Raw genomic sequence first — 24526 nt, forward strand, 5'->3', positions numbered from 1 at the left:
TTTAAATTTTAAATAATAAATTCTATGTAAAGATATAATATTTAAGAGAATTGCTAAAAATGTACATAGTGTCTATTGTCTAACACCATCTTTGATGTCATACATGTCTTATATAATTTAAGAAAATAATTTTTAAATATTGTTAAGCAATTTTGGAAAGCTACCTAATTCTATAGAAGGTATTGCGTACTACTAGTGCATAATAGTAATGTTTAATATTAAATAATGTAGAGCAAGATATTGAAAAATTAATGTATAATGTAATGTAAAAATATGAGGTAAAATAAAAAGATAAAGTTTTAGTAAAATATTTTAAAGAATAAAGTAAAGATGGATGGGAATAGGGGTGTACGTCCATCGGTTTAGTCGGGTTATAGTATATTTTTACCATTCCAATATAAATATCGGGTTGCAAATATTTAATTGTAACCCGCCCAATTAAAAATTAAAAAAAGTTTAACCCGCCTAATGATTTCGTCAGTTTGGTCGGGTTAACCCGTCCAAACTGTTCTTCACTTTTTTTTATTTTTTTATTTTTTTTATAATCATTATTCTTAGTTTCTAATTCAAAAAATTAGATTTAAAAAAATAAAAATACATTATTTTTTTATTTCAAGTTAAAAAAAATGCTATAGTCTAAATTAATTTTAAAAACTTTAATATAAGATAAATATAATTGAGTAAAATAATAATAGAATAAGATAATAAAAAAAGTAATAATATTGTATAGATTTTAAATTTTAACTTCAATATCCAAACACAATAAAAATTATTAACTATAAAGTCTAAATTTTAAGTTAAACACTAAAATGTCCAAACTTTAAATACAAAATAGTTTGGCTAATAAATATAATTTATATAATATATTACATACACTTTTATTAAAAAAATATATTAATCGGTTTAATTCGATTTATTCGAGTTAATTGGGCGATTTAGAATAATTTATAAATCACCCAATATATTCATTGAGCGGTTTGGATTTTTATTGTATTATTTCGGGTTGTATTTTTTGTCGGTTTATTCAGTTTAGTTTGAGCGGTTTATTTAAGTTGGACAGTTTATAAATTTTATTGAATACCCCTAGATGGAAATGCTCTAAGGTGAAATGAATTTTACTTAGTCAAAGTAGAAAAAAAAAAAAAAGTTATTTATCTTGTTTCATGGTCAAAAGTAAAAGTAAAAATAAAAATGTATACTTGTTTTGATATTAGTACATGAGAAGGGAAGTAAGTAAAGTACTAATCACAAAGACAAAGATCTACAAACAACACACACTATCTCTCTCTCTTTTCTTAACTTTAGTATATAGTTTCCTTAACCACATTGGTTTGTGTGCTCTGCTGTCTTCTCTCTCTCTAGCTCTAGCTCACTTCACTTTCACACTTTACAAACCAAACATCTCTCACTCTCTCTCTCTTTCCATACTTTCTTTCACTTTCCCATTCACTTTCTTTCCACCCAAACACAACACACACAATGGGAATCAATAGAGACGCATCTACACCTCCACCGGTAATCGGAAAGATTGGACCTTACACTGTCTTTATGACCCCACCTCCAACCCCTTCTCCTAAACCACCATCATCATCACCACCGCCACCTCAGCCTCTCTTTGAGTCTCCCAAGAAGGTGGCCGTGGTGGTTCCACCTCCGGTTCAGCCACCCCCTCAGCAATTTGAAAAGTCCGTTACTACTACTGATGATGGCTCTGTTTTGGGGATCTTTAAGAATGCTGTCACTAAGGTTCAGAATGGTATGTCTTTTTTACTCAATTGGGTTTTTTTTGGTTTGGGAAATGGAGAAGGGAAAAGGGTAAATTGGGGATTTTTATTCTTTTGGGGTGGAAATGTGAGGAAGGAAAAGGCTCAATTTTTGTACTTTGTTTAGTGGTTGGTTTGGGTGTTTTGTTTGGTGAGCAGAGATTTTGAAGTAATTTTTTGTTTCTTGTTTGGTTGTTGGGAAAATTGGGTGTTTAAGGTTCTTTGGGTGGAAATTTGAGGAAGGAAAAGGCTCAATTTTTGTGTTTTGTGATGTGATTGTTTAGGTGTGTAACTTTGTTTAGTGGTTTTTGTTTGGTGAGCTGAGATTTTGAAAGTGATTTTCTGTCTCTTGTTTGGTTGTTGGGAAAATTGATTGTTTAAGGTACAATGTTATGTTCACTTTACTTTTCAAATTCATTAACTGAAATCTAACATTTCAAGTTGAGATTTTGGGAAAGTTGAAAACATTATTTACAGTTTAATGTTGTGTGAGGAAAGCTTAGACTTTCTTGTTTGGTTGCTGAGAAAATTGGGATTTAGAGATAGTATGTTATATCTATTCTGGTATTGCTCAATTATTATGTTATTATAATAAGTATTTGAGATTGGGATTTTGATTTGCTGGTTTAATTTGCAGCACATTCTAGTCTAGATGACCATTTAGCTCGCTGGTTTGGATTAAATCAATCAAAGTATCAGTGGGCATTGGATGATTATTATGAGAACAAGGGTTTGGTAAGTATTATGCTTTTACATTTTCTCATTATCTACATTCATTTTCATTGTAATTGCACTTAATTTTGATATCGATATTCGGTTAATCAGAATGGTTTAGCTTCCTTAGTTGAGTTTCTATTTTTTCTGTGTTGGTAGTTAAAGGAAGTTATTGAGTAAAACTTACCAAAATGTGAATCTATCTTGATAGAAACGGTTGCTCGGAATCTTTAGTTTCTTCTTTGGTAATCAAGTGTTAATCTTGCTGTTTCTATTTTGATATTATGCAATTTCGATGTATTATTCTCTTGGCTGTATGTATTTTCAGAAATCAACATTGGCATTTCATTATTCCTTGATCTTTATACTTTGGTTTATATTTTGCACAATTCTAAGTTTAGCCTAGTTAATCATTTATCTGGTTATGTGTGGATCGAAAGCCATAGTGTCTCAGGCTCTGATCCAAGGAATATTGTTTCGTTTCTTAATTTAGTTTATCACTTTGAGCTTTTCCTTAGTATATATGCTTACTCAACTACTAAATTTTTCTATAATGTTGAAGTAGCTTTCGCGTAAATAACTAAAATAGTCAACCGATTGAATTTGATCGATGTGATGATTGAATTTGATCGATGTGATGATCACTGATTAAGCTCCCGTAAACCAAACAACTTTAGAGCAATTGTGACACTTTTTTCTCATGAAACCTTGCCCTTATACTGTATACATTTTTTCTGTATGGACTCGTTCGCTTTTCTGGCCTTGCTATACATTTGCTATTTCGAGTTGCCATGTATCTTGCTCGGTCTCAAATGTGGTCTTTTTCGACTCTTGAATTGCAGGAAAAAGGAGATTCGAAAGTGAAGGACATATCTAGTAAAATGCAAAGTGTGTAACACTTGCTGAAGAGGTAACATTAATAGTAATGTTTTCCTATTTAACACTCATTCTACTCATGAGAGTTTGTGTCCGAGCCTCATTGATCGATGAATCGTGGATTTGATCTTCATTTTGCAGTGTCACTTTCGAGAGAGAAGCTCGTGCAGATTCGTTTTGAGTATACTATATATCTATAATACTAATGTATGCAGCAGTTGCAGAAGAAGCACCTCAAAATTTGAAGAAGAAGATGAACCGAAAGGCGGTCAGTCAATACAAAATTGTTGTTTTTATTACCAACTGCAGAAGGAGATGTAAGAGTTTGGTTGTGTAGCTATCAAATGAGTCATTAAACTCACTTTTAGTTATAGTTTTTGGCCAAACTTCTTTCTCTTCTTTCTTTTCTTATAATGCTTTTGTTTAGTTTTTTCACCATATTATTATATCTGATTTTGAGTCAATCAAGTTGTTATGGCTTATGTACTTTTGGTGTATTATATTTATGTGCTTAGTAAAATCCCATATAGTATAACTTAAACATTTTTCAGATTATTAGAGAAAGGTAATTGATCATTCATCACTATTGTTTTTAAGAAATGTTAAAATGCACTAGTACCATCTAAATGTGTTGTATTGCTATTAGTGTAATTAAGTGATACGTTAATTATTTGCAAGGCATCATTTTTAAGTGATGTTAAATACAACTAGTGTTTTATAGTAATTTTTGTTATTTTAAATCGTATTTTATGAAATCATTTATCAGTTAATTTTTTTAGTATTGCTATTAGATACTAGAGATGTTTAGTATTATTTAGAGGTGGTGATTTGTAAACAGTTAATATATTCATAATAGTTATTAATATATTTTATAAAAGTTATTAAATTTAATGATGTCAAATTTAATATTTAATTATATCAAATAAATTCTCTTCAAAGACATAACATATATTTTATGGGGTGTTTGGTTGGTGGTCCAATGTGCCTTATCCTTATAGATTGCTTGGAAGGTAGCATATATTATGACTTCAATGTATTATTATTATTGTATGTTTTGAGGGATCTAGTATAATCCAATTCCATCCATCCAATGAGATGAATGGGGACCATTGATTACTATGACTTTATTATTTTTCTATTTTTTAAATAATCAAGATTTACATTCCCCATTTGGACATATTTGTGATGTTATATATGACAACTTGAGATCTACTTCTTACATTATTATGATTATAATTTGATAATTAGCTCATCTTTGTACTCTTTCTTAATAGGTATAAGAACTAAGCGATCATTCTTTACATGATTAGAACCAAATTTTTGTACATTTAATCTAGGAGCGTTCGCGGTGTGGGTGGTACGATTTTTGACTATTTTTTCAAATTAATATGCACATGTAATTTTTTCAATTTTCCAAATCGTACCCGCACCGCGAAATTAAAAAACCGCACCACAAAAAATGGTGTGGTGCGGTTTATGCGGTTTGGACTATTACTAAATAATTAAACTATTACAAATACAACAAAGTTTGAGCAACACTTGTCAAAAATACCATAAGGCTTGAAAATAAATATGAAAAAAAGCTTCAAGTTTCAACAATACAATAATTAGTGGGCTTAGGTTGGGTTTTCACATATTGAACCTAAATAAATATAAAAATTGGTATTTTTATAATATGCGGTACGGTGCGGTTTGAACCGCATATTAACAATTCAAAATCGCAAATTGCACCGCACCGCACCGCACCGCGCGGTTTAAGAAAAATTCAAACTGCGACCGCACTGCAAAGAATTTCAAACCGTATTTTTTTTGCGGTGTAGTGCAGTGCGGGCGGTTTGAGCGATTTGATGAACACCCCTAATTTAATCAGAGCAGGTCTTGAAATTTAGTGAATTATAAGAAAATAAATATTTTTAAGTCCTTATTAAAAAAATGTGGTATTTTTCAAAATTAGTAAAACAAATGAATAATTTTAAAAGGAGATAAATTAGCTAGGTAAGCTCTAGACACAGGCTTATTCTGTCTCTGTCCAGAATCGAGCATGCATTTAATTGATATTTATGTGTAACTATTAACAAATTTTTGGTGGTATTATCACAAATATTAAAATAAAATTTTTATGATAAGCCAATTCGACCATAAGCCTTCTCAATCCATGACAAGGTAACCTCAAGGTGTGTATAAAATGAAGAAGAAATGTTAAAAATACATCTTCAAATTATGAGAGAAATAGTTGATTTACTATTATTTTTTTTATCATGTCATTTAGTAATATGTTACTGAATTTTGTTTTTCCTCAGAACACTCTCAACAGGTGTTCTATTTTATTCTTTAAATTACATCATCAAAATATTATTTTTTTCATTTGACGTCTAACTTTTACATTACAACATATATTAGCACTTTTTTATATAATAGACTTTAATTTATATTAAAATATTATATATTTAAGTGTCTATAAAAGTTAATACCACATATAGTTTTACATAAATATTGCATAAAATACAATTCAATATAATATAATATAATACGACCTAATACGACGTTCCAAACGATCCCTAAAGCACTTTTTTAATAGTTACTACACATTTACCTAATACTGAAAATATTGATAATATGACATGATTTGGTGACTTATTATCATTTGATAACAATTGTATTTTTTATTGTTTAAATTATAAAAATAAAAGTAAAATTTTGGCTTTAAAAAATAAAAAATTCATAGCTATTTTTATTTTTTAATTTTAAAAATAAAATATAAAAGGATGCACTTTTTATGGCTATGGTCTTTTTTTATCTATTGATGGATATTTTATTATTAGTCGTTAATTGCATTGATAATTAGCCACTAATACGTTATTTTGATCTCTGGTGGTCAATTGTGTTGAATGATAGGAATATGTCTTTTTGTAGTAGTGATCATTTCATTTCATATGTACATTTTCAATAATTTGATGATAATATTCTATTTCTATTTGATAGAAAAAACAGTGCTACCAATTAGAACTTAGAGTTCAAGAAACATATCAACTCTGACTACTACAAATATTGTTAGAGATTTTATAACAATGGAAGAAAATCAAGATTTATTACAATTCTATTGTAAAATAATACAAGGACTAAAATAAGAGATTGATTAAATATATGTTACAATACATATATATACACTATATATATCACATATATATATGAAAGGTAGAAGAGAAGATTACAACACATGTAATATAATATATATATATATATATAACAAGAGAATAATATATGTATATATATATAAATACTCACTCACAACCTTGAGTGTAGATTAGTGGGGATCACCATGACTTGAACAAGGTATTACACCTTTGTCCAAAAGCTTATTTCCCCTATCTCTAAGCACTAAGGGAACTCTCTAGGAAATAGCTTTGGGAATTATCAAGCCTTAGGGTTTTCTAGCAAAGTGCTTTCTTGATAGAAAACTTCATCTCTTTTACAAATGAGCACCAAAGACCTCCTTTTATAATGTTTAGGTGATCACACATAGAATTCAAATTCCACACCTCATTTCTCTCCCATAAATGAGTATTAATCCATTTTGTAACAACTATATCATCATAATTTTGAATTCTATCATCATCTTTGTGTAACATCTCTTTTATTGTGTGATCAACACATGAGTTACAAGTGACAACAAATTGTAACTCCTCTCTAAGTTACAACATGTAGGTTACAAAAGTATAGGTTATAAAATCATAGGTTACACATATATTTACCATACACCTAATATATATTATTCACATATATTTATCACATTTTAATCTATACTTTATTATATTATAAAATAATATAACAAATATCAGAATTCGCGACAGTCTTAAAAACGATTTTTTAAGAGACCGCCGCTAAAAAATTTAACTATTTAAAATCATTGAGAAAATTTAGTATTCCCGACAGTTTAAAATCGTAGTAAATAAAATAAGCGACGTTTTTTTAATAAAATACAATTTTTTAATGGACCCTTATAAGCGACGGTCGCCTATAAGGGTCCATTAAAAAATCGTCACCTACTTCTCGCCACATTTCTCACGTGCCCACCTACTTCTTTTCTATTTCCCACATGCCCACCTATTTCGTCTCTCCTATTTTTCTCCATTTCCCACACCCTAAAACAAAAATCTTAACTCTCCAAAACACCACCCACGCCTCCGCACCATCGTCCTCCTCTCTCGTCGTCTTCCTCCCTCTCTCTCAATCTCCCTTTCTTCTCGTCTCTCTCATCCATCGATCTTCACCCACCCCTCCTCCCGCCGGTCTCCTTCTACTCTCTGTCGCCTACGTCGGACTACCACCACCTCCCGTCGGTGTCCCTCTCATCTCTGTCTCATACGTTGGACCACCACCACCACCTCTCGTTCGTCTCTCTCTCTCTCTCTCTCTCTCTCTCTCTCTCTCTCTCTCTCTCTCTCTCCGAGCTCAGTATAAATACATTTATTTATTTATATACTTTTTTATTTATTATATATATTTATTTTGTTATTGTATAAATTTAATGTGTTTTAAAGTTAGTTGTTATTGTAATAAAAATAATTAGTTGTTTTATTTTAATTTAGGTAAAATTATAAAACTAAGGTAGGAAAAAAAAATTGGGAAAAATACAAATTTTTCTACCATTTCTCTTTTTTTTTACATTCCCATCTGTTTAAAACCGTCACCTATAACTGAGTATAGGCGACGGTTTATAACCGTGGTTATACTATAGGCGACGGTTTATAACCGTGGCTATACTATAGGCGACGGTTTATAACCGTGGCTATACTATAGGCGACGGTTTGAAACCAAACCGTAATATTTATATATATACACATAAATTATCATTGTTGTAATTAAATATATTTTTACATTTTAGTTACAATACTTGTTGTAACTAATACTAAATTAGTAACAACTTGTATTCAAATATTATGTTTTAGTCACAAATAATATTTTATTGTAACTAAAAGTCACATTTAGTAAATCAAAAAAAAAAAGGTCACATTTAGTCATAAAAAATTTTATATTGTGATTAAAAAATTGTCACGTAGATTTTGTTTTTTTATAGTGATATACTAGGTTGATGTTACGTGCAATGCAAATATAATTAGTTTTTTTTTTTAATTAGGTTCAATTAGGTGATTTAAGTGTAATACACGTATGTTTATTTTTTTTAATTAGGCAATGTATGTTTTTAATTTACTATATCTATATTCTTAATCAAAACTCAAATAATCAAATTTGAGTGTGTATATAATGGCTGGATTCGTAAATTTGATATAAAGGTTTTTTATTCCCAAATTTTACAAAAAATATGATGTGTGAATAGGTTTACCATAATTAAAAGCAATCAATTTCTTATTACAACCATTTTAATTTAAGATATAAAATAAATAATAATAAAGTTAAAAATATAGTTAAAAATATTTATAATATTTTAAATTTAAATATCTTTATATACCATATTTACATAAAAAATTTTATTTTAATTTAAAGCTAAATTAATAAATTTAAAAATATGATTAAAAATATGTATAATATTTTAAGTATTTAAAATTTAAATCATATAAAATATATATAATAATATTATAAAATTAATAAAAAATATTCTGTTGTTAATTAGTAGGATAGAAACCCAAAAAGTATCGTTAAACCAAGAAAGTATTGTTTGTTTTTGAAACAAAGCTAATTCAAAAATTAATTGATGACAATCTACAAATCCAGAATTTTTGAAGAAAATTATGGCAAGGTCAAAGTCAACATCATTAGATTTTGACAAAGATAACTTTAGAAGGCCTATTGCAATTCCATTTGAGTGGGAGTCTCAACCTAGAATACTGAAAATATCCTCGACGCCACCTTCCCCGAAGTATGATTATTTGGACGACGACGATTATGATGATAATAATGATGATGATGGTGATCGGAACATCAAAGAGGAGAATGGCTTGAGTTTGAGTTTAATTATCTTCTATTAATGATCAATCTTTTTCATTACCATTATCGCGTGACAATAATGCTGTTAACGGTAATAATAATAGTAATAGTAATAAAAACATTAATAATAGTTTATTATCGTCTTGATGTTATAGTTTAAAGTATCAAATTATCCCCAGAGGATCATTACAGGCTTACTTTAGATATTTTATATTTTTTTTCTATTAGATTAATAAATGTTTTTTTTTTTTGCTATTAAATTCAATAATATTGTATTAGTTTTGTATATAATTGAGCACAATTCGATCATATTATTAATAAAATTTTATTTGTTTAATAGGGTTTATGTTCTCACTATAATCAAATACTAATTACTCTTCTAATTTTTTAATCAAATACGTAGATGATCAAAGTTCAATAATCAATGATTAAAACCAAAAGAAACACAAAACAGTCAATTTATCAAGTATACCTCTGGTACATATTAATAGTTGAAATTAATTTTTACCATTTTTAAAATTTGTTAATTGTTTTTTTATTTAATTTTTGAAAAAAATATATGACTGAGTTTCAATTAATGGAGATGAGTTCCAGAAATTTTGCCCTAACGATCTTGAGCTTATTGGATTTTGTTTGACCAATAAGAATTTCAACCGTGATTTTAAATTTGAAAAGCAAACCCTTAGTACCTAATTACTTATATTACTTCATTCCTCTCAAAATAAATATTATAAAATCGTAATTTTTCTAATTATACTTAATAAATATGATAATTTTAATTGATTTATATATTATAAATATACATTATTAAAGAGTTAATTGGTTTTTAAATATATAGTTTGTATATATGAATAAAATTCAAAAAGCTTAAATCTTGAAAAATTATATGACTTGCTAACACAAATTTTCGTTAACCAAATTTGAGTCTGAATGATAAACTTGTACAAAAAAATAAATACAGTATATAAAAGAAAATGAACACAAAGGTTTTTTACGTGGTTTTGATGTTAAAATTCTGCCTACTCCACGAGTCTATTTTATTAGATTTTTGACGGTTTTTCAGGGCCTTTTTTCTTATGAATTTTTTCGCCCCTTTCTTAGTCTATCTTGCCTCTATTTATAATCACATAGTAGGCAGTTAATTACTGAGTTGATTGATATTTTTACAACGATTATCCCCTGAAATTATAGAGTCTGATTACATATTACGTAAAATAAATGCGATTATTATTTGAATATCACACAGATGTGATTACTAGTCCGCTTTTACTGGGTCAAAATAAAACGTGTATTAAATACATTGTAAACCGTATCGTTCTGGGACGTCTCGCTGGAAATAAAGCAGCGGTAACCTTGATAGCGAGCTGGAGCCTTCCCTATTTCTTTTCAAGGTTGATAATGTAAATCTCGTCGCTTTTACTCTGGGAACATAACACCCTATCTGACAATCGCAGTTTTTGGTGACGAGGTGATCTTTTTCGTGTGCATGTCTTCATATGGCAAGGTGGACGCCTCACAATCACTTGTTTTGGTTCACCCGTCTGTTATAATTAGATTGTATACCGCATATTATACGCTAAGTGTCTTCACAGTCAGTATATCTCATCCACGTAATCGAGGTTAATGCCTCGTCTTATACACCTAAAGTTACATGGTTTCTCGTTGATGTGCAAGGCAACGGTTTGTATATCTTTATCTTGCATAAGACTATTTAGTCAACAGAGTTCTAAATATACTCTGTCAATTATGTTTTTAACGAGTTATTCCACCTCAAATGTAATTATAATTACATGCCTTACTTTGTATTCTTCCCAGCTTGACACGTGTTTTTCTCGGATGTGCTAGCCGAATTTCGGGTATAACAATTGCCCCTTAAAAAGTGCTTTTTAATGATTACAAAGGGTATATTTGTCATAATTCCTTTTGAAAAAATGCATGTCCTCTGATTTTGGCGGTTTTGCAGTTTCGAGGTACATCAGCATTAAATGACCATCTTTTCCACTTCTACTTTGAATTTTGTCCATAGGATCAAAGATCTCTCTGATCTGACGAAACTGATTTCAAGGGTATAAAGTAAAAAAAAGGAACCACCTTTCATTATTTCCTCCATTTTAGAAATTTTGAGAAACTCTTAAGCTTCTTTGCTAAGAAACAGCATCGAGTTTGCCTGAGAATTTGTATGCCATCCCTATCCTTAACATTTTTTCTGCAAGTTTTCTCCGACTTCACATTCTCAAAGAGATCCTCATTACATTCAAAGATTCACAGGCCGAAGAGCTTTCTATCGCCCCAAACTCTAACTTCAAACAGTAAGTAGTTTTTCTTCTTAATATCTTACATGCTTGTCACGTTACATATCTGATTTTAATTGTTGCATCATTTGAGGGGTTGAACTGTATTTGGGTCAACATTAGGGTTTATATATACAGAACCTAATTTTTATATAATTGGTTTATTTATTTTTAGTGTTTCTATAACTAAATTTTTTTAATTAAAAAAATTGTTATATATATGTATAACTAATTCTAACAAAGAACCTAATGATTACAAAAAATATATATTTCGCTTTATATATACCTTTGTAAACAAGACTCATATTCCATCTCAGACTCTATCAATTTCACACAATACTTTCTTATTTTGTCAGTTAATAGTAATCTTTATAGGGTGCTTTTTTTTTGTTTTTAAACTCAAAATTCTCATAAACACAACAAAAAAACAAAATATTTTTCCATATAGAGGGAGGTAGATAATATCATGGCCACAAACAATGGAGGGGCCCAAACAAAGCCATTGAACTCAAGCCAACCATTTTGAAATAAATCAATTAATTAAAGACTCTAACTAAACCCTAATACTTATAAAATTTATGATTATAAAAAAGTTGTTACAAATTATAAATCACGACTAAAAGTAGTCACAAATAAATTAATATATTTTTACTTTTTAATTACAATACTTGTTGTAATTAATACTAAATTAATAACAATTTATATCTAAATATTATATTTTAGTCAAAAATTAAATAACATAAAGTTATCAGGTAATTAAGTTTTTTTTTTTCAGGTTTTTTCGTTTTTATACTTATAGTATATATATTTAAAGATCTTTTAATTATTGTTTGTTTTTGAAACAAAGCTAATTCAAAAATTAATTGATTACCCCCAAAATATTCTATCTATGCACTCATGCTCGATTGGTTGAGCAAACTAAGTATATTTAAAAAAAAATAAACTAATTTTGAGAAAAAGATGTTATACACTCTACAATTTCAAATAAGTTTTGATTATAAATATCACGAAATTTCAAATAATTAATATTATTAATTAACTAACTAAATATATATTATTATAACTGCTAATTAATGACATTTTTTATTTAAAACTTACTCAAAGCCATCTCTGTCAACAATACCATGGCAAAAAATCATCACTTTCATGAGAAATTTAAAAATGGAGAAAGGGCAGATTCGTTTTCAATTTTACAATCTACAAATCCAGAATTTTTGAAGAAAATTATGGCAAGGTCAAACTCAACATCATCAGATTTTGACAAAGATAACTTTAGAAGGCCTATTGCAATTCCATTTAAGTGGGAGTCTCAACCTGGAATACCAAAAATACCCTCGACGCCACCTTTCTCTAAGTATGATTATTTGGACGACGACGATTATGATGATGATGATGATGATCGGAACATCAAGGAGGAGAATGGCTTGAGTTTGAGTTTATCTTCTATTAATGATCAATCTTTTTCATTACCATTATCGCGAAACAATAATGTTGTTAACGGTAACAGTAATAGTAATAAAAACAGTAATAATAATCTATTATCGTCTTTATCTGATGTTGCTATATTGAAAACTAGTTCAAAGTATCAAACTATCCCTAGGGGATGCATTAGAGGCTTACTTTAGATATTCTTTATTTTTCCTATTAGATTAATATATAAATGTTATTTTTTAATTTTGCTATAATTGAGCACAAAATTTATCAGTGCTTGCATTTGCGCCTGCAAAGTTAATGTTCATATTTATAATATTTTAATTTTATTTGTTATTTTAAAATTTTATATTTTATATTTTATATTAAGCGGACAAATTTTATATTTGTTTCAATATTTTTATAGTAACATTATTTCACAATTTATTATACATGAATTTAAACTTGATAATTATATGAAAATATTAATACAAGAAATTTTGTTGAATGCTACAGATGATTTGAAGTAGTTAAATAGTGCATAATAAATTTGAACAAAAATCAAAAACTGTAACAGTCGCAGGTAGGTGTTAGCTAGTCTTTCTTCCCAATCTAACACACTAATAATAATAATAATAATAATAATAATAATAATAATAATAATAGTTGTCATTAGCAAAAATAGATAACAAATACAAATGCAAGATATTATTATTAGCAGCTCTTGTTTGTAAAAGTGAAGATATTATTAATCTGTATCCCAAACAGGAATACGTATTAGATAACTCCGATATAGAATCTACGCACGCTCACCGCGGATACGGCGAGCCAATTGGGCATGATCGTCACTCTCTTGGCATGAATGGCACACAGATTGGTGTCCTCGAACAAACCCACCAAATAAGCTTCTGCAACAAATACAATATTAGTTTAAGGCTGAAACAACTTCAAACTGAACTGATAAATAAGGCGCTGGAATGCCAATTTCCGGATCAAGAGCTCACTGCTCTTCTGCTACTTCCTAATTTCACTATTAACCAACAACCCTTTTTAAATAGTCTCTCCAGTTGGAACTACTGAAAATTCAGTAACATACTCATACATACACACACACACACACAAACTAGAAGTATATTGTATTTGTATACAAGTTAACAATTTGGAATGAACTCAAAATAAGTCAAAAACAGAAAAAACTATTGTTAGCCTACATTAAAGAAAATTGTCAGGTGGTGAATTTAGCATTTGATTTCTTCTCCTAAAACAAAATACAATGCTAAATAATCATGAGAACAGAAAATTATTATCAAATGAATTTAGAAACTGGAAAGATTGCTAGAAAATCAAAGGAACTGATCTTACTAAAAATTAGAAGCAAAAACAATAGAAAATTCTAGAGAAGGCAACAAATATATATATTTAAATTTGTTGTGTCTGGGTAATGACCGAGTGTTTTTCTCTTTTCTCTTTTTTTATTGTTTTAAAAAATTAAAAAAAAAAAGATATTTTCTATGAAAAAGATAATTATATTTAAATTTAAACCTAATATATGTTAAGGAAAAAGAAACCTATTCCTAATCAAATGAGGGTTTTTGTCCTATATATATATAACTAACTAAGACATTAAATGAAAATGAAAGTGAAGACTGAAGACAGTGAAGAGTAGTACGTGGCTAATTACTTAATCACTGATATTAGCAAAGCAAGCTGGTTCTTTCTTCTACCAATCCAAATCACAACACACAACAAATTAACCAACCATCAATGGACACTATGACTTCTGTTCCTGGGGTCATATTTTCCCCAAATGATCAAGAGCTTCTTCAATTTTATTTGACTAATAAAAATTTTAACCCTCATTTACTCCCACTTAATCACATTCAACAACTTCATTCGATTAATGACTTTCATCCAGATGAGTTAACAGCCTTATATCCGCCCATCAACGAAAATGAGTGGTACTTTTATTATCCCAATAATAATAATAATAATAATAATAATAATAATAATAATAATAATAATAATAATAATAATAATAATAAAAAGAGGTCGACTCGAAAAGCTAAAGGTGGAACATGGCATGGAAATGCAACAAAGAAGAAAATATTTGATGAACAAAACAACGAAATAGGTGTTAAAAGGACTTTGGATTTTAAGGATTTAAATAAAACACTTACTTATTGGAAAATGACTGAGTATCAATTGACTCAATCTAATCACCCACAGGTAACTACCTACTCCTACTTAAATCACTCTATATTATTGTTTTTGCATAATATTTAAACAAGTTATTAATTTTAATTTATCTTTTGCAGCAATGCAATTGGATGTTATGCAAGATTTATAAAATGAAATCAAAGGAATTGAAGAATAAAATCGAAAACGAGTATAAAGAGCAAAACGCAAAAAGACAGAAATTAATGGAACCAAATAATGAACAAGGATATCAGAAGGAGGCCGTGACAGAAGAAGTAGTACGAACAGAGAATGAGGTTGTCGCAGAAGAACAAGAGCCAACCCTTGATGAGCCAATCTGTCAAAATAGGATCGCTGCAGCGACGCAAGACATTGATGAGCCAAAGCCGAAACCGAAAAAGCAACCGCCAAAGAATTCCCGTTATGATGTAGTATTGAAGGGTTTTTATGACCGACCATCAATTCGAAGCAAGACAACAAGAACATTCCGCTGATAAAATTGGCAATTTATTAACAAAACAAAAGCTAACCAATCGCAATGAGAACAAGATTATAGAGAAGCAAAGGGAATGAAATTTAATGTAGTAGACGATCTTATTAATTTGTTTGTTTCTTTTAACTTTATTATTGTTATTGAAATGTAATCAGTAAGAAATTAATCATTCATGGTGTTATTGTTTGTTACTTTTCATCCATGTAAATCAATAGAAAAAAGAATACAAAAATTTTCATTACAGAATAATAATGTAAATTACAATATCTCAAAGTATTATCTCTACTGTAATAATTTTTTGTTTTGTAACAGAAAAGGAAATTAACAATAAAATATAGAATAAAGCAAAGAAAGAGCATACTTGTAGGAACCCACAGAGTGACACAGCCAACCAGAATTCTTAACTCTTCTCAATCTCATCATGAGAAACCCATATCTGCAACATCACAAAATTAAATTGTATCATGCTAGAAGGTTCTCATTAAAAAAAAACTACAATATTTCAAAACAACAATAAAAGCCTATTCATCATCATCTCCCTCAGCGGACTGAAGAGCCTCTAGTTACATTCATCCTGTGCCAGGGCATGGTAGCAATGTCCTAATTCTTTATTGATATAACTAATCCAAAAACTAAAAGCCTCTCCAATTAAGGCTACCAAAATGAGACAATGAGATGGAAAATCCTTAGTAATCAGCCTCAATTCTTTATTTTCTTTTATTTTTTCGATAAAAAATCAGCCTCATTCTTCGATCAACTGCAATTTGTATATTTTGGAAAAGATTAATGGTACAAAAGTGTAATATATTATCCCCATTACTTTTTATATTAATGTACTTTGACTAATATTTACAGTTGACCTGGTCAATCTTATGTTAATAATGGGCTCCCCAACATCGACTTTATTATCATGTTACTATTTTTTTTTTATATATATAAAAGAATACTATTAATGTTTTCTTTAAAAAAAAATTGTGTATAAAATTTAAAATAAATGCTAAGAAGCACAGGGGTATTTTTCTATATGTATATTGTTATTCGTCCAATTAAATATTAAAGTCTAATAAATTATTTATATATATTTTTGAACAATTATATTTTTTTTTATCATTTAGTATATTACGTTATTTGGTATATAGTACTATAGTATATGGTTATATGGTTTTGTTTTAACAGTATTTTAATTACATATGATTTGGTTCACTGCGTTTAGAATTTTTTTTTTAATCTTTTATCTTTTAAAAAAAACCATTAATTAATAATTATCCTAAGAGTAGAAAAAATATCCAAAAAATAAATTAAAAGGAAAAAAAGATATGTAGTTTGAAAATTTCTGTTAAATTTATATAAACAAAGCATCTCCAACAAATACGTAACATAATTAAAAAAAATTAAAATAACTAAATATTTTACAATTAATTTTGAAATTATAAAAAATTAGTGCCATAGAGAAACAATGGAAATGGAGAGAAACACAATGAGCAAAACCCTAGAAAAACATTCACCGACAGAGAAAGTGATCGCGAAAATAATAAAAAAAATGAGTTTTGATCTGAGACAGTGGTTGGCCGGGAAAAATAACGTGGTTACTAATAAAAATAATAATGATGTTGAAATGGTGGCGGTGGTGAAGGGCGGTGATGATGATGAAGATAATAATGATAAGAATGAGGAAGCAAAAGAGTTAGATGTGTCATTTTTTGATGGTTCCATGTCATTTGTTGAATCGTGTTCTTCTTTGTTGTCAGTGGTTTCATCTACCAAATCATCTTTTTTACTGTCGCGCACAGGCGGTGGCTGCCACCATGATTAAATCTGCTATACTTCGAACACTTGGGATACCTCAAGGGTTTCTTTTAGATTTGTATTATATATATAGTTAGGGTCTTTTTCTTCTTTTAGTTTTTAACCATCCTCGTAGGGTTAGGGTTAATACTACTTGTGTCTAAGGATGTAATACTATTAATTACTATGAAACTATGGTTCATAATCATAGGTTTATTTCTATATAATAAGATAAATATAGTTTAAGTGAAGATTTAATAAATTCAATATTGAAGGGAAAACTCAGCTCAAAGGTCTGAGCAATAGATAATTTCATTATATAGAGAATTGGGGATTAGAGAGGTACAGAGTACCTATACAAACATTACACGTGTAAAAAGGAATATACTCAGTACACAATAATAACAGAAAGTTGTTAGCCAATAATGATTGCAAAATCATTATTGGGATTCCCTCATTCTAGTATTCTTTGAGATTGCCAGCTCATCATTCAATTCCTTTGAATCATTTTCTTTAACTCCACCCCTCAAACGAAATGGGGACTGTGTGACATTGAGTTTGGCAGTAAGAAACTGGAACCGAGTAGGAGTGAGAGCCTTTGTAAGACAGTCGGCTATTTGATCATGAGATGGCACATATCGAATTTCCAACTTCTTATCAAGTACCTTGTCCCTGACGAAGTGCACATCCAGTTCTATGTGTTTTGTTCTAGCATGATAAACAGGATTAGAGGCAAGTGCACTTGCACTTTGGTTGTCACACCATATCACGGGAGTGGCTGAGCATTTGAAGTTCAACTCCTTTAACAGTTCTTGTAACCAGGACAATTCTGCAGCAAGATGAGCAAGTGCTCTATATTCCGATTCCGTGCTAGAGCGAGCCACTACAGTTTGCTTCTTGGATGACCAAGAAATCAAAGAATCTCCGAGATAAACACAGTATCCTGCCACTAATTTTCTGTCATCGGGACAACATGCCCAGTCGGCATCCGAGAACCCAACAAGAGTGAGATTCACACTAGGAGCAATGTGAAGACCATGGTGCATTGTCCTTTTAAGATATCTCAGTATTCGTTTTGCTGCACCCCAATGCACATCAGTCGGTTGCTTGAGAAACTGGCTGAGTTTGTTGACGGCAAAGGAGATGTTGGGTCTGGTGTGGCTAAGATATTGTAGAGCTCCTATTACACTTCTGAACATGGTTGGTTGGCTGAGAGGAGTTCCATCCGAAATGGACAATGCCTTCCCAGCAGTCATAGGAGTTACACTGGGTTTAGTGTTCTCAAGTTTGGCCTTCTGTAACAGTTCTGCAATATATTTCCCTTGAGATAAATAAATACCTGTGTTGTCTCTAAACACTTCAATGCCTAAGAAATATTGAAGTGGCCCGAGATCCTTCAATGAGAAGGTCAGATTGAGTCTAGAAATGAAGGCATGAACTTCTTTTGAGTTGTTTCCCGTGACCACTATGTCATCGACATAGACAAGGACTAACACAACATGCTTCGGTTGTTTCATCATAAAGAACGAAGAGTCAGCCTTTGAATTCTCAAATCCCCACTGTATAAGTGTCATTCTTAGTTGGTCATACCAAGCCCTCGGAGCTTGTTTCAACCCGTAGATTGACTTATGAAGCTTGCAAACATGGTGAGGTTTTTGAGGGTCTTCAAAACCCGGAGGTTGAACCATGTAAACATCTTCATCAAGAGTTTCGTTTAAGAAAGCGTTGTTGATGTCCACTTGTCTTACTTCCCAATCATATGCCACGGCTAAGGTGAGAACAACACGAACCGTGGCTGCTTTAACAACGGGACTAAAAGTCTCTCCAAAGTCCACACCGGGTCTTTGGTGGAACCCTTTAGCAACTAGGCGGGCCTTGAGTCGTTGGAAGCTTCGATCTGCATTATATTTGACTTTGAACACCCACTTACAGCCAACAATATTGTAAAGAGCTGAGAATGGAACCAAGGTCCAGGTCTTGTTTCGAATTAAGGCAAGAAACTCAGTTGACATAGCCTTGTTCCACCCCTCATGCTGAAGGGCAGCAGCCACTGAAGCAGGTTCAAGAAAATCAAGAGAGAATGTTGACTGACCAAGAAACGTTCGAGGTTTAAAAATACCCGCTTTGCCTCGAGTAATCATGGGATGTGTAGGCTGAATTGGTACAACAGTAGCCGTGGGATGTGCTGGTTCTGTGGCAATGTTGGGAGAGGTTGGAATCTCATTATCTGTGAGCAGGTCAGTATGTGGAAATGAAATAGGAGAGCCAACAATATGAGGAGAAGGACTTACAGATTGTTGCTGAGAACCCGAGGGAACTGGTGTTGCAGGAACACTTGAAGATGGTCTCGAGGAGTGATCTGTAGTAGGAGAAGAGGAGGAAATATTATCAACAACTGGGAGATTGAACCAAGTGAGTGGAGTTGTCATGGTAACAAACTGTTCAGACTGATAATTGTTGAGAAAACCTTTGGCAAAAGGAAATTCATTCTCGTTGAATATGACATGTCGAGTGATGTAAATCCTCCCATGAGGACTTAAACACTTATATCCTTTATGAACATCACTATACCCCAAATTAACACATTTAATTGAATGAAAGGCAAACTTATGACTTTGATATGGTCTTATACATGGAAAACAAGACACTCCAAAAACTTTAAGGAATTTGTAGTCGGGTACTTTGGGAAAGAGGACTTCAAAAGGTGACTTCCCTTTGAGTATTGGAGTAGGCAAACGATTGATAAGATACACGGCTGTTTGGAAGGCATCAGACCAATATTTTAGTGGCATATTGGCCTGAGCAAGAAGAGTGAGACCGGTTTCTACTATATGTCTGTGTTTGCGCTCTGCCCTACCATTTTGTTCAGAGGTATGAGGGCATGAGTGATGAAAGAATATACCATGTTCATTAACCAGCCGAGTAAAAGACTGAAATTCACCACCCCAGTCTGTACGCAACTGCTTAATTTTTCTCTCAAACTGGTTTTCTACCAGATTTTTAAACTGAACAAATGCAGCAAGTGCATCTGATTTCTGTTTGAGTGGGAACAGCCAGGTATATCTACTGAAATCATCCAAAAAATGGATGTAGTACCTGTAGTTAGTGTGTGATGCAACTGGTGCAGCACCCCACAAATCGGTGTGGATTAAGTCTAAAAAATTAGATGCACGGCTAGTTGATCTAGTAAACGGCAGTAAGTGTGCTTTACCGAATTGGCAAGCATCACAAAAACTGTGATTTTCATTAACATTAACAGGTACATTGGTTGTCTTTAAGACTTGATTTAACACATTAGAGGAGGGATGACCAAGGCGTCTATGCCAGGTATCCTTTAGGGAAACAACACTAGACAAACTAGACTGATTACATGACACAGAAGATAAACCAGTAAACGGTTTTGAGAAGTGTTTGAGACCATGCGGCTTTGTTGAAGTAGACCCGAGTTGATAGAGACCATCCCTAAGTGGACCTTGCAACACTTCCTTCCCTGTTGTTAGGTCCTTCACACAACAAAAATGAGGGAAAAATTCAATTGAAACATCATTGTCACGGGTTAGTCTTGATACACTAATCAAATTCTTTGTAATGGAAGGTACATGAAGTAAATCATTCAAGACAAGAGAATTAGATGGAGTATTTATTGTACCAATCCCAATGTGTTTAATCTCAAGTTTACTCCCATCACCTATAGTCATTTGTTCCTTACCAGTGTATTCAGCCTTGTTGTTAACTTTGTCAGGTTCAGCAGTGAGATGATTGGTTGCTCCACTGTCCGCATACCAAGCATCATCAGTCAAGGTTTGAGGAGAGGCAACAAGAGCAGACATATGACCATTTCTGTCTTGATTTTGGTTGCTGTCATTCTGAGGTGGCTGCCCCATATAGTTGTCATTGTACCTATAATAGCATACAGCAGCCGAATGGCCAAATTTCCCACATAGTTGACATGTTGGCCTAGAGTTATTGTTGTTATACCTTCCTCTGCCTCTGTTTTGATTGTCTCTGCCTCTAGATGAGTTCCCATGATAAGCATTACCACGACCTTGGTTGTTGTTGCTACTACTGTAACCATTTCCTCTGCCTGAGTGATTCCCACGGTTATTAGAGTTGGAGGGTCTTTGAGCCATGTTGGCTGAGGGATTGTTCAAGCCCTTGTTGGTAGGAGAGACAGCACCAAGTCTCTCTAATTTGCTGTCAAAACTGAGCAAAGACCCCTGCAATTCTTGCCAAGATAAATCCAACCTGTGTTCAAGCAACAAGACAATCGACAGATATTCCATATCAAGGCCAGATAACACATTAGCAATTAAATGTCGTTCAGGATATGGATCTCCAGCTAGGGCCAGAGAATCGGCCCACATCCGTTTCATCTTCAAGTAATCTGTCATGGACTGAGCTCCTTTGCGTGTAGTCTGGAGTTTGGTGCGTAAATCGTCCATATTGGCTCTAGAATGTGCTCCATACAGTTCTTCGAGGGCTGTCCAAAGAGCTGCAGCAGACTTGCACCCCATAACTTCGGAGGCAATAGCTTCGGACATAGATCCATACAACCAACCCATTAAGAGTTGGTCATGGACAATCCATGCTTCAAGAGCAGGATTTATTTGAAGTTCTGTGGTGATTTCTTCATTTTCACCAGATTTTTCCACTGAGATAAACTCCGGTGGACATGGCTTCTGCCCATTGAGGTACCCTTCAAGTCGGTGTCCTCGGATTATAGTATAAATCATTGTTTTCCATAAAGGAAAATTGTTCCTGTCAAGTTTGATAGTGAATGGCTGACTCAATGTATTGCTGAATGGAGTCGCCAGGGTAAATGGTGCAGCAGCCATTGACGAACTGGCATGCGCCATGGAGCTTCCTTGAGTGTTTCCACCACCAGCATTTTCTGGTGTAGCCTGACCAGTTTGGCTTTGATTCGTCGACATCTACAGATGCTTGGAAATTGGCTCTGATACCAAGTGAAGATTTAATAAATTCAATATTGAAGGGAAAACTCAGCTCAAAGGTCTGAGCAGTAGATAATTTCATTATATAGAGAATTGGGGATTACAGAGAGAGGTACAGAGTACCTATACAAACATTACACGTGTAAAAAGAAATATACTCAGTACACAATAATAACAGAAAGTTGTTAGCCAATAATGATTGCAAAATCATTATTGGGATTCCCTCATTCTAGTATTCTTTGAGATTGCCAGCTCATCATTCAATTCCTTATCATTTTCTTTAACTGTTTAAAATAAAATATTTATATCATATTTAATTTTTTAGCTATATAATTGGTTTATTTTTTTTTTAATATTTTAATATCATGGCCACAACCAATGAAGGGGCAGATCAAGCCATTGAACTCAAGCCAAACAAATTAATTAACAAGCCATTTTGAAATAAATCATTTAATTAAAGAGTCCAACCAAACCCTAATATTTAATTTTTATACACTATAATTTTTTTATATATAATTTGACTAAAAAGGACTAAAATATTAGTGACAAAAAATCAGAATTTGTTGTAACTAAATATAATTTTAATTTATAACTAAAATAAAATTAAAAATAATTTATATCTAAACACGTTGACTAAAAAAGTAATCATGTTTTTTAGTGATATATGATATGATTTAAATATCTTTTTAATTATTGTTTGTTTTTTATTTTTTTTGAAACAAAGCTAATTCAAAAATTAATTGATGACTCCAAAATATTCTATCAATGCACTGATGCTCGATTGGTTGAGCAAAATAAGTATATTTAAAATAAAATAAAGTAATTTTGAGAAAAAGATGTTATACTCTTCAATTTCAAATTTTTTTTTTTATAATAAAATATCACGAAATTTCAAATAATATTAATTAACTAATTAAATATATAATTATTATAACTGATTCTATATATATAACTAATTAATAACATAAGTTTTTTTATTTAAAAATTACTCAAAGCCATCTCTGTCAACAATACCATGGCAAAAAATCATCACTTTCATAAAAAAACTAAAAATGGAGAAAGGGTAGTAGATTCGGTTTCAATTTTACAATCTACAAATCCAGAATTTTTGAAGAAAATTATGGCAAGGTCAAACTCAACATCATCAGATTTTGACAAAGATAACTTTAGAAGGCCTATTGCAATTCCATTTAAGTGGGAGTCTCAACCTGGAATACCAAAAATACCCTCGACGCCACCTTTCTCTAAGTATGATTATTTGGACGACGACGATTATGATGATGATGATGATGATCGGAACATCAAGGAGGAGAATGGCTTGAGTTTGAGTTTATCTTCTATTAATGATCAATCTTTTTCATTACCATTATCGCGAAACAATAATGTTGTTAACGGTAACAGTAATAGTAATAAAAACAGTAATAATAATCTATTATCGTCTTTATCTGATGTTGCTATATTGAAAACTAGTTCAAAGTATCAAACTATCCCTAGGGGATGCATTAGAGGCTTACTTTAGATATTCTTTATTTTTCCTATTAGATTAATATATAAATGTTATTTTTTAATTTTGCTATAATTGAGCACAAAATTTATCAGTGCTTGCATTTGCGCCTGCAAAGTTAATGTTCATATTTATAATATTTTAATTTTATTTGTTATTTTAAAATTTTATATTTTATATTTTATATTAAGCGGACAAATTTTATATTTGTTTCAATATTTTTATAGTAACATTATTTCACAATTTATTATACATGAATTTAAACTTGATAATTATATGAAAATATTAATACAAGAAATTTTGTTGAATGCTACAGATGATTTGAAGTAGTTAAATAGTGCATAATAAATTTGAACAAAAATCAAAAACTGTAACAGTCGCAGGTAGGTGTTAGCTAGTCTTTCTTCCCAATCTAACACACTAATAATAATAATAATAATAATAATAATAATAATAATAATAATAGTTGTCATTAGCAAAAATAGATAACAAATACAAATGCAAGATATTATTATTAGCAGCTCTTGTTTGTAAAAGTGAAGATATTATTAATCTGTATCCCAAACAGGAATACGTATTAGATAACTCCGATATAG

The 24526-nt window shown here is 31.0% G+C and overlaps 1 protein-coding gene across 1 annotated transcript; it reads left to right on the forward strand.

Annotated features, from left to right (window-relative positions):
* Positions 1-1242: 1242 nt before the first annotated feature.
* On the forward strand, positions 1243-3933 carry LOC115694761 (pollen-specific leucine-rich repeat extensin-like protein 2). The gene is made up of 4 exons (XM_030621850.2): positions 1243-1756; positions 2401-2498; positions 3320-3387; positions 3495-3933. The coding sequence occupies exons 1-3, from the start codon at positions 1480-1482 to the stop codon at positions 3371-3373; spliced, it is 429 nt and encodes a 142-aa protein (XP_030477710.1). The 5' UTR covers positions 1243-1479; the 3' UTR covers positions 3374-3387; positions 3495-3933.
* The last annotated feature ends 20593 nt before the right edge of the window (positions 3934-24526 follow it).

This window comes from Cannabis sativa, chromosome 6, assembly GCF_029168945.1.
Source record: "Cannabis sativa cultivar Pink pepper isolate KNU-18-1 chromosome 6, ASM2916894v1, whole genome shotgun sequence".
Classification (NCBI taxonomy): Eukaryota; Viridiplantae; Streptophyta; class Magnoliopsida; order Rosales; family Cannabaceae; genus Cannabis; species Cannabis sativa.

What these genes read in the sequence shown, in the direction of transcription:
- LOC115694761 (XM_030621850.2), top strand. Translation starts at nt 1,480, where the DNA reads ATGGGAATCAATAGAGACGCATCTACACCTCCACCGGTAATCGGAAAG. An exon ending in TGTCACTAAGGTTCAGAATG is followed by an intron (nt 1,757 to 2,400) that starts GTATGTCTTTTT and finishes TTTAATTTGCAG; the next exon opens with CACATTCTAGTCTAGATGAC. An exon ending in ATTATGAGAACAAGGGTTTG is followed by an intron (nt 2,499 to 3,319) that starts GTAAGTATTATG and finishes CTTGAATTGCAG; the next exon opens with GAAAAAGGAGATTCGAAAGT.